The following is an 11,683-nucleotide window of genomic DNA, read 5'->3' as shown; positions in this document are numbered from 1 at the left end:
CTTGCCACTCCCCTGTTTAAACTCACTTAAATACATATACAGCCCTAGCAAATCTGGAGTAAAAAGATTCCACTGGCCTCAGACTGAATATAGAGGTTTCATACTGTTTTTTGTCAGGAAGATAAACTGCTTGTGAATCACCATCACATTCAGTTTCCCGTAGTGTATGCTTACAATATTGTATGTTTCGTGATAATTACTGGAACATGTTCTTCCTTCTCTGTAAGAGATCTTACTCTACTAAATGCTCTGACAAAAGGGATGGAGAATGAAAGGGATTATAAACTCTGACCTTTAAAATCATAAGCGTAACCTCCTTACCCTAACGCCTCTAATCATTATAGAACAAGGTCTGAAGAACGTAACATCTTTCTTGTAAACGGGCTTGAAATCAAAGGTCCCTTCACCTTTTCATGACCCTATTATACTACTGGTCAAAAATGAAAAAGAAACACTGGTTAGCAAATATCACAGATACTACTCACATCCTCACTCTTTCAGTACAATCATAACAAGACTGTTCCGTTTGTACCTCAGTGTCATCAAAATGTATGTACTTGCCACTGAAACCTGTATATAAAATCTAACACAGTATATGTCATAAGAAACAATTTTGTCAGCTAAGCCCTACAGGCTCATTGCATACAATGATACAGGGTGGCAAAAAAAAAAGAACTAGAAGGGATCTTGTAAGTCCAGCCCCTGCCAAAGAAGGTAAAGACATCACAGCATCCCTTTGCAACCTTATCATATTGATTCAAATTTGATTTTATTTCTAAAAGGCTTGTCTAGAATTGCAGCCCTCTTATGCCCCGAGAAGGCTGTTCATTATCTTTTGTATAGAAGAGTTATGAAAAAAGTCTTCCTCCTTGACATGGACAAGGGTGTAGAGTAGCCGAGATGGATTTTCTCTGTGCCTTGTAATCAGGTATTAATATTTCCCTAACCTGACTTGAAATACCTCTATCAGTCTGCCTAGCGATAGCACTTGCCTTTTTCATGACCCCGACAGTTCTGTGAGTGAGCTGTCTCCTGATTAACCACTGGATCAACACCTTTCTTCTCCTTTGGCGGTTCCAACTAAGGAATTCCTAGCTAGCAGCACAACTTCTTTTTCTAAGTTACCAAAAGCATACTTTACATTTCACCCAGTTTCTGCTACTTCAGTTCATTCAGCTACTCAGTTCTTCCTGAATGACACTTTTTCAGCATTCACAATACTTCTGAGACTGTGTCATGAGTATTTCACTAACACACTACTATTTTTTGTCCTTAGTTATTAGCGGAAGAATGACAAAAGACTGTTCCTAAACCGATCCTTGAGGAACTGCATTAGTAACCTCCCCTTAGACCACAATTTCTGCTTTCAGCACAGCTTACCATCATCATCAGATCTTACCTAGTTCTTTGTTCATGTTATATCTCCTGTTTAGCTCAGCTAATACATCCAGTTGTGGTCAAGTGGCAACTGGTCTACTGAAGTGCAAAAAGACTACATTAACTGTATTTCCCTTGTCTAGAAGAATGAATTTTCACTTATAATTGGCAATAGAGAACTTTCGAATTGCAGCTCTTCAACTTCCAATTTTGCAGAAGGACATTGACCTATTGGTCAATAGCAAGAAACTGCTTGGTCCAGGAGCTCACAATTCATCTGGGTTATTATTCCGCCTCCTGAATCATTGGAAGATAATGTTAATATTCAAGCTGTAGGGAAAATGAGGCAGTAATAGACCAGACAGAATACAAATAGGAAAACCCAACATCCTCCCCATAATATTTCTATATTCCCTGAATTGTAGGCTTTAGTTCTAAATCTTTGCAGAGTCATATGTAGAACCTCTTTCAGTAACTGAATCAGATCGTGATTACATGCTGTCCACACAACACATCTTACAGCTACGATCTAATGACTCTTTGCAATCAGAAATCTTTGATAATCGAGATTCTGTATAGAATTTATTGAACCTAAAATAGCATGTTTCTCTTCAAGCACAGTGCAAGCTGACATGGAAGGAATGAATGTAGCTTCCTTTGGGAATCAAATTATATGAGGACAACTTGCTACGATAGGAAACAAATTCACACTTGTGTTAGGATGATCTGAAAATTTCTCTCTGCTAAGTTTCATGTGCAAGCAGTTTCCATCAGGATCCAAAAATACATTCCAGATTGCTTTCTGCTGCATAAATCCCAAATGTCCTTCCGGAGAAGTTTATCTTACTTTGGTAATGCCAGGTTCCAGTGGTTGTTACTTATCTATCAGTTGTTAAATATTTGCAGAAGCAAATATGCTGGTATAGCATCTAGCTCAAATTTCTTTATCAGTGTAATTGCATGCCTAATGATCTTGGGAGGCACAGCGCCTTTTTCTGAAGGACCTGAGGTAGCAACGAGATCAGCTCGAACATGACCCACAATTGCACGGAGGGGTTGTATATATTGCCACCCTGTGGATTTGAACAAACAAGCTGCTCTGCGATAGTCACAGCCACTCGCTTATTCAACAGAGCCCTTTCCTTTGCTCGAAGGTAAACTTCTCCTTCAAGTAACTCAAGGCTTAGGTTTGACACATCCAATGGGGTTTGTTATGGCTAATAAACCTCTATGAAATCAATCCTCTCACGATACAGGCTGCTAAACAAGACATGTTTTGCAAATTGCTAATTATAAATGCAGGAGAAAAATGGATCTTACATTTAGATTGGATTACTTGTGTTAAAACATTTCTAATGACACATTTGTCTTTTTGTCCACTACCCCCATATTTTTAATGTACTATTTTTTCAAAAGTTAGAAGAGGCTATACAAGGAAGTAAGCCAACTTGTCCATAAGTAACTCACAATTTTACAAAAACTTGATTAAAAAGGAAAGATCCCCTTTCTTAAAGCCATATATTTTATTGGAATATACACACATACACATTTGTGGAAGAATATAGGCATATTCCTTTTCTTAGATGAAAATGCCCCTGGGGGGGTCTCTCTTTGTGCTGGCGTGGGCACTCCTGGTCCAGCACAGCGCTCTCACCCCGCGGGGAGCCATCCCCATGCAGAGAAGGACAGGTTCTTCTCCCGCGAACGAGTCGAGTTGACTGAAGGACCTGGCTGAAGCGCTTGTCTTCTTCTGCCCAGCACCATGGGCTGGAGGGGACTGCACTGGGGGAACCTCTTCTGGCTGGGTCCTGTCAAGGGGAGGACAAGGAGCAACCAGCAAGACAGGGCAGGGGTCTGTTCTTTAAGAAACTCAATTCCTTTCATTTAAAGCCAGTGAGAAAAGCAGAGAGCAGTGGCAATATACGTGGTTTGCATCCAGTCATAGTTTCAGGAATGAAAAACAGTATGGTCCTCTCCTTGTGATCCCATCATCCCTGGTATGACATAGTCTGTAACTCCAAATATTTTCAGTGACATTTACAGAGCATTGCACCTAGAGGCAATTAATCATACACACTGAGTTTGTTCTCTAATCTTGCCTTACAATATACCACGTTATTAGGATTAACTACATTATTTTCTGACCCTTTTTAGTACTTTAGCAGATACTGGTGTGAAATCCCTTACTCTCGTGATTCCATAGCAATATCTCAACCGCATTAATCATATTTTTTTGCAGTCGGCTTCTACTTTGTAGTCAAAGCAACATATACAGCAATCACAATTACTCTTGGTTGTGTGATAAGCCTAAAAGAGGAAAAGATGGAAATGTAAAGATGGTGGTAACTATACAGCCAAATGCCTAAAGCCCAGGATTCTCATTTGGAAGCGTAAAGTGGTAAAGATGTAATAAAAGTGAAGAAGAAGAAAATTCAGAGGTTAAATGAAATGCTCTCTCTGACAGCCTGTCCCTGGCAAAATCTGCTTGGACCATGTTTTAAAATATGCGGAGAAAACATAAAATCCTTTTACGAGCTGCCAATGGGTAAAATCCTTGACCAGCTATGCAAAGAGGGAGCACTGAACCCCAGGGTCAGGAGGAGACTCAAGACCCCCAGCCTAGGGGACACTAATGGTCATATTAGAAAAGGAGATATGCAAGCAAAATGTTTCAGAGTTGCTTAGTTTTAAGGCTAATAATCAACAGCAGCTGGTTATGAAGTTTACCTTGCCAAGAAATGTTCTGTAGATCTTTAACTTGATCTAAGTTTTATGCTCTGTTGTTCTCAAACTCTACCGGATAAGTAACCAAAAGACACAGCTCCTCAGCTGGCATGATTTGATTTCCCGTGTGTGTGCTTCAAGGCTGCTGTTGTCAGCCCACAGCAGCTCAAGCAGGGATACTTGAAGGCTTTGGAGAAGTCCAATAAACGTTGGAGGCTAAATCTCTTTCCATGCAATTGTAAACTTCTCCACATGGGAGAGAAGTCCTTTTGTGCCAGCAAGTATCACTGCAGAGGAGAAACAAGACAGCACTGAGCTGTCACTGAAACTCTCTCTCGGGCTATTGGGAATGCAACGGAGGTAGGACGTCATACACGATGACTTCCACAAGCATCCCATTCTGGAGTGTTTTTATGGTGTCAGAGAGTTTCCTTCAGCAACCTGACATGCCTAGAAATTGCCAGTCTGTGTTTATTGTGGAAGTAGCTGTGTCCTTAGCCACAGAAGAATTAACGAGAACAAGCTATGAACATCATGTCTGCTGTCGTTCGTCCAGAACTGAGCTGACGCTGATGCCCATGTGGCACTTTTCTCCTTTTCATCTTCCAGAAATAGGCATGATCTTTATTTTTTTATATACTGGTAGTTTGTGCAATACTTATTTCAGCTTTGTATATAATTTCACTTTAGTAATATCAGCTCCAGCAACATCATCATTCTTTGTTTTTTTTCTTGTTGAGACCAGGGAGGGAGATGTGCTGTCCTTAATATTGCACTGCGTACATTCAGATTACCCCCCAAATATTGTTTTGATCTTTGAAGAATACATTTCATCTTTGGAATCACTTCAGGAGGGACTACAGGCAAGGTGCACAGGTGTAGAAATGCTTCTGTGGACAGCATCAAATTACCTGATCTCATGATGGCTAGCGTTGCCCTGAATTTCTTAGCCAGTAAAGTGCTACTGCTTGGATCTCTCCCACCACATGCATCTCTTCTCTAGGCAGGCAGCAGAAGGTTGACGGTTGTAGGTTGTTGCTTGCCATGTTCATTAAGCAACAAACAGTGTTCTCCAATCAAGGTTGTTACTGTCTCCTTTTCCAGTGCTGTAGTATAGAGTGAGATGCTAATAGGATGCTGAACTCCATCCAACTGAATATACTGCTGCACACATTCACAGACAGAATGTTTATTATTTTTATTGGAATATTTTGCTGGGAGAGCTCCTGCAGCAATCAGTCGGTTGTTTTGTTGTGAAGTGGCTGGCCGATCACCTCATTGCCAAGCTACCCTAAATTTCAGTGAGTTACTTCCTTGCAGCTCCATCTGTTGTCTCAGCTATGCAGTGATTAGCTGAAGAGCTCCTGGACCAGGCAGTCAATTAAGGACTAAGTGGCCTTGGCATACACACAGGCAAAGACTCCATATCCAGCTGCACCATGACTAGAACTATAGAGTAAACTATAGTTTACTTGAATTTCATCCTTTTATCACAGCAATAACTTAGATTCCTTTGATTTTGCCACAATACCTGAACTGTTGACCGCTGTTTCTGCCTTGTGTCCTCCACAGAGGAACACTCACTATTTTCTCATCCTCACACGGGAGTGCTCAAAAGTGTGATTTAAAGAGCAAGAGGCAATGGGTGGCTTCCCAAGAGCAAGACCTGTTGTCATGCCAGTGGTCTTCTGGCAGCTCCTATTTAGACAAAAGGAGTGAGAGAAGGCCAGACCCTCTGGGATGCTCCTCTTCACCCATGCCCCTTCCGGAGCACTTCGTAAGGAAGATTTCCCTTTTCCAGCACCCAGTCCAAGTTCTCTGAAGTCCAAAGTGTGTTTTGCGTTTCTTTCTGTGTTGCATGCACCCAGGACACCGGCCATGTCACCCAACAGACAGACCAAACAGAACACATGTTTTGCTTTTATTGAAAGCACAAGACGTCTTGCAATGTTTCCTTACCTGTGTCTACATATAGAAAGTCATATGAACACAGCTACTGCCCTGCAGGGTAGGGACTGGGGACAACTTAGCTGTGACGATGGGGGATGGGTAAATGTGAAGGATTGTGTCAAATACAAAGAGATTAAGGATCTTTTATGGAGGGAACAAGGACTTCCAGAGTGTCTGAACACTGTCCTAGAGCAGCTGGATTGTAGCTCTTCACAGAGAGCAGGAAGACAAGAAAATCCACACCGGGAAACAAAAAGGAGCTGACGTGCAGATGAGACATCTGAGAGATTCTGGAGGAAGGCAGAATACCCTGTGTAACAAACAGACAGAAGGCATCACCCCAGTCTTTCAGTGGGGTGGTCATCTTTAACCACTCCTCTTTAGTTAAAGCTGGTGCACTTATCTGTTTAACGATGCTGTTCTTTCCCAAGAAAGAAAAAACTTGCCAACATATTCTCTTCTCAGCACCAAGACCAAAACGTTTTACACGCCAATTTAAAAATTGTCCTATTTGTAAAACCTTAAAATTGTGCAGTTTGCTTGGAATAGTTGGAATAAAATAGGAAATTCCACTCCTCCCACCCACCTTGCCCAAGTTACAAAACAGTGCAGAAGTATGCAAGGGTTTTTATTAATTGTTATTGTTTGTTTAACAGGTGAGTGACTGTTTTCGTAACAAAAAAAGTTCATGAAATATTTTGAAAACAAATTATTAGTGCATTCTACATATATATGGGCATTTCCAAACAAATAACTAATCCAGAACAATAGCTGTTGGGCAATATAAAGCTCACAATAGAACTTTTAACATAACAGCCTACAAAGGGGGAATGTTACAAAAATATGTAACACACCAGCAAACATGAGTTTTGGTAGAAGCTAACAGGATTGGTGCTTCTAAACCAGTTACACGCTTTTCAAAATCCTCCTCAAGTAATTCTGTGGTCTTAATACACTGACCTGCAAAGTGTCCATGAACAATAGTTCAACAATTAGTTGTGCAAATAATTGATACTTCTAAAAAAGTGAAAGCGAGTATCAAACATTTATTACATTGCAGCCAACCTTGTACAATCGAGCGTATGATCCTTCAACTTATATATTTATACCAAAAAGTGTTTTACTCTCTTGACTACATTTTCTTTAAAACATTTTGAGTGATCAGTAACAAACTATGAAAAAAATGAAAAAGCATAAAACGTTTGATCTTTTAATCCTAAGAACTCATGAATATGTACAAATTCAAGGCATGAATCTCAAATACATTGGCATTGATTCACTGGCTGCTGTTTGTCATCTGAGTTGCTTAACTGCCTGTACGTATGTACGTATGAAGTGTGCCACAGCTGTGTGGTCAGACACTTTCCACATCCTGAAGGAATTACAAACGGGGTAAGTTATTCAAACGAATTTGTTCTAGTAGGCATTTAGGGCATGTACATATGGCCAGCTACAGCGGCTTGGCTCAGGCTGTCACACAATAGTAACTCGATTGTGTTCTCACCTCCCAACTCGCACATGCTTGGCATCCAGACAAACTTTGGCCTTTCTGGTGTTTGTGATGATATCTCCTTTTTTTTTTTCCCCAGGTCTGTCTATCTACTACAACTTTATTAAAAAAAAAATAAAAATCAGTACATAACAGACTAATAAATCAATACAACAGTATAATTAGTACCACCAAGGCGAGCAAAATCACAACTGGAAAAATGAGTAGTTGGGAAACATGTATTCTGTTTAGGAATTTTATTTCATGTTAGATACTTTTGGTGAGTAACTGGATTAGGTTGCACACACTACTTCAAAAGATTTATCTGCTGTCTTCTGTGCCCAGACTGAAATGAAACCAGGAGGAAATACTAAGAGAAAAACCCATATCTGCTGGAGGTCTCTGTTAAAATTGGATGGGCATTCACTTAGCTGGATTGCTTCCGAGCCATGCAGTAGCTGATTGCCTAGAGCAAACATGTTTGTCAAGTCTAGCCCTTGGTAAATAAAGAACTGCTAATTAAAGAACTGACAACCTACCGACACTAATCAAAGTCAAGGAACAGAGAAGACCAGACGTTATAAACAGAAGGGTAAACACTGCCCCTTTGAGGTCTAAGGCTGGATTAGAAAGGAGGAAGAAAAAAGAGTTATTCTCCAAAATACATGGCACATTTGAAAAAGAAGGTGGTTCCTACTGCTACAAGGACCCAAAGAACACTCAAAGTTTTAAGGGATTTCAAGCATGGAAATGCACTGTTTTCTTGGTCTTTGTTTGTTTGTTTGTTTTCATCTAGATCTGTTTCTTTTACTGCACTAACTAAATTAAAAAGCCCCCTATCTTTAAAGTCTGCAAAGCTTGTGTATCTGTAGGCTTTCATGGTCATGTGTATGTGAAGTGGTGAACCATAAGCTCAAACTTTAAGAGTCGTGGAAGAGTATACTTCAGTCCTGGGAGATCTGAGACGGTCAGAGAGGGAGGTAGTGGCTACCAGTGCAGGTTGCATTCAGGTTCCTATCTGCAAATAACAAATGGGACCTGTTCAGGGAACAGAGCCAGGTACAATGGCTGTAACCCACGGAGGTTCCTGCAAGCTAACCAGGCAGCAGCACAGTGATGTCTATAATGGAAGCACACTGTTGGGTTACAACTAAAACTTTGACTGAGAAAAAAACCCTAAGTATTCTTAACATATCTCCAATATGATGAGAATGTAACTTTGAGTTTATACACTTCTTAGTATTCAAGCATGGATCCCTAGCTCCAATGAGACTTTCATGAATCTGTTTCTTTGTGTGTTATTTCAATTAGCTTCTTTTGGATGTTTCATTCATAAAGTACTATTTCTATATTAAGCTGGAAGACAATGCAAGACTGATTAAATTTGAAACAAGATCATACTATTCCCCCCCTCAGAATACTAATACATACATTTATACACATACACATTCACACATACATAATTTATATAAATGTATGTATATACACTTAGGATTTACGTGGCAAGTAGCTTGCTCAAACACAGTCTCTTCCAAACATCTGCTTCAGAACCAGTCTTGCTTAAACAAAACAAGCAAACTTAAAAAAACAATTAAAAAAAGATAGCATTGAGACATTATGTAAAACATCAGGGATAAGGAGTACAATGTGCTACCCCACTTAGGGGAGACAAATCCCACTTCTCTGTTGATGGAGTATGACCATCGACTAGGTAAATCACTCTAAATTCTGTTTTGCTGCTTCTGATACCTATGGAAGCTGGCATCTCTCTATACGACATGGCAGCCTGGAATACAAACACAACAGAGTTTAAGAGCATGCATAGCTCACTGGACCATCTGTTGTTAGACAGTGAAAGGAAAGGCACCGACACTGCACATCCCATGCAAATATAAGTGCAACAAGGAGGAGAAACGGAAACGCAGTAGGAGAATTTAACACCTTCACACTACAACTGTGATTGTCCCTACTATGCACGGTGGATCACATGAAATCCCATTACTTCCCCTACTTAGCGTTTTCCTAACATGGCCTTTTCTGCCCTCTTGAACTTCTGTAGTTCAATAGCTAGTTCCCAATATCTCAGATACAGCCACATAAGTCTTCCATTTTGACTTTTGTTTCTGTTCAGCAGATTGCCACAGTAGTTATCATGTTTGAAAATATCTTTTAAGCCACTTTCCATATGTAGAGCCATAGCAACAGGATCAGTTGCTGCTTTAACTAGCAGATTTCTCTCTATTTCTAGTCTCTGGCCTCTGGGTACAACAAGGCTGCAGTAGATGTCCTGTCTTTCTTTGAGTCCCTCTTCAAATTCTTTTAGTACAGTATTGGCTCTCTTTTGCCACTCTTCTTCCTTTGCCAGACAACTTTGATACAAGTTACCTTCTGCTCCTGAGCGCAAAAGGACTTGTTTTTCTCGCTCTAACTTCTCCTGCTCCTGTTCTAGGATCCTTCTTTCTTCTACTAGTTTGCGACTCTGGGACACAAGGGCTTCACGGTAACTCAGGGTTCTGTGGCGTTCCTTTTCAAGCTCCAACTCCAAATGAGCGACCGTGCGACGATTTTCTGTGATTATATCCCGGTATTTGGCTTCCAGCTCTTTTTGTAAAGATGAGTGTTTTTTATAATATTCTTTTTTTTCTCTTTCTATTTCTTTTTGACATTCTCTGGTCCAGATCCAACCTATCACATATAAATGAGACTTCAGACATGAGTATAACACATATAACACTGATAGGTATGATTAATTAAGTACGATTCTAAAGAAGCTATTAAGTGGTAAAAAGCTTCCTTTCTTGCCCTCCCCAGTGATATTCACTTCTATTCACATGTCCCACAAAATGTATTTCTGTGGGTCCATGTTTCACAGTAAGTCACTTTAAATGACTATGTTTCCTTTGAAGTAAAATCCCCCCATGTCTTTTATTACTCATACACACACTTCTTGGATTAAAGAAGGAAAATAAAGTTATGGGGAAACAGACTGGAGGCTTCCAATGCAGGAACTACACTGAGGACTTTTCAGGTCCAGTCAATAAATGTACATCCGCAGCTCCTTGGGTTGTTACCTTTGGGCTCTCTAGCACATCACGTGCCCGCTCTTCTGAGAGAGCTGTGTAAATTGGAGCTTATTCAATACGGATTCAATTCCGTGTGTGAAAAACGGCCGTTGCCCTAACGCTATAAACAGTGCTTACCGTTACAAACGAGCAGACCAGAGGGAAACCCTAGATGGGGTATTACTTTATCACTGTACCGCTTCAGAGGTTCCCCTTTGGCGGGTGGGCGAGACCCCCGAGCGCGGCCGCGCACCCCAGCTCCGGCGGCCAGGCCCGGGCGCTACTTACGGAAGGCGGCCAAGCCCAGCATGGGCACCAGCAAGGCGTAGTTCCATCTGCTGCCGTCATCCCCGGGCTCTCGTTGATTTGGCAGGATGTTCCAGTTGGGAGGGTCATTTAAGTTATTCATCAAGGCACCCTAAGGCGTACGGGAGAGAAACGGGGCGTTACTTGGCCCGCTCCCACAGCCACCTCGCACCACAGCTAACTCCGGGACGGGTATTTCTGCCTCAACACCCTCAAACGGCGGCCCCATCGCTCGGGGAACTCTGCACGGACGCCCTTCATCCAGCCGCAGGCTCCCCGGCCTGCTCCCTAACTACCGGCCACCCCCCCACACGGGCCTCGGCGCTGCCGCTGTCACCGCCCACCCCCTTCCCCGTCCGGCGGCACGTTCGCCGCTGTTGTTGCCGCCGTCCCGAAGGTCTTCAGGTTTCCTCCGCGTTGCCAGGCCGAGGCCGCGGCCCCGTCCCCGCCGCCAAGCCCGTGGCGGGGCAGGGGGGTCCCCTCAGCGGGACAGCCACCTACCGAGCCGCGGCGGAGCGTGGCCGCTGTCACTTACCTGCCGGACCCGCCCCCTTTTTTCGGGCCGGCTCATTAGCCTAGAGAAGGAGGGGGAAGACGAGGGGGACAACGAACCGACTCGCCCGATCCCCTAAGCGCTCCCGGTCGTCTGGCCCCGTCCCAGCCAGCTCAGCTAGCGGGATGAGGCGACGTTTGGCAAAGGGGACACACACACCGCATAGAAGTACGCAGGCTCTCAGCCTTTGAGCTCCCCCCCCCCCCGCTCCTAGCACAATTG

The 11,683-nt window shown here is 42.4% G+C and overlaps 1 protein-coding gene across 2 annotated transcripts; it reads right to left on the bottom strand.

Moving 5' to 3' along the window:
* Positions 1-6,662: 6,662 nt before the first annotated feature.
* Positions 6,663-11,428, bottom strand: CCDC127 (coiled-coil domain containing 127). 2 transcript variants are annotated; one of them, XM_069778750.1, is made up of 3 exons: positions 11,410-11,428; positions 10,891-11,020; positions 6,663-10,225 (listed from the first exon to the last, which is right to left on the bottom strand). In XM_069778750.1, the coding sequence occupies exons 2-3, from the start codon at positions 11,009-11,011 to the stop codon at positions 9,552-9,554; spliced, it is 795 nt and encodes a 264-aa protein (XP_069634851.1). In that variant the 5' UTR covers positions 11,012-11,020; positions 11,410-11,428; the 3' UTR covers positions 6,663-9,551. The 2 variants fall into 2 exon arrangements, with proteins under 2 accessions (XP_069634851.1, XP_069634850.1); XM_069778749.1 differs by lacking the exon at positions 11,410-11,428 and adding an exon at positions 11,253-11,400.
* Between the last annotated feature and the right edge of the window lie 255 nt (positions 11,429-11,683).

This window comes from Haliaeetus albicilla, chromosome 3 (assembly GCF_947461875.1).
Source record: "Haliaeetus albicilla chromosome 3, bHalAlb1.1, whole genome shotgun sequence".
Lineage (NCBI taxonomy): Eukaryota > Metazoa > Chordata > Aves > Accipitriformes > Accipitridae > Haliaeetus > Haliaeetus albicilla.
The sequence above is the reverse complement of the archived record's forward strand: the minus strand, read 5'-3'. Positions and strand labels throughout refer to the sequence as shown.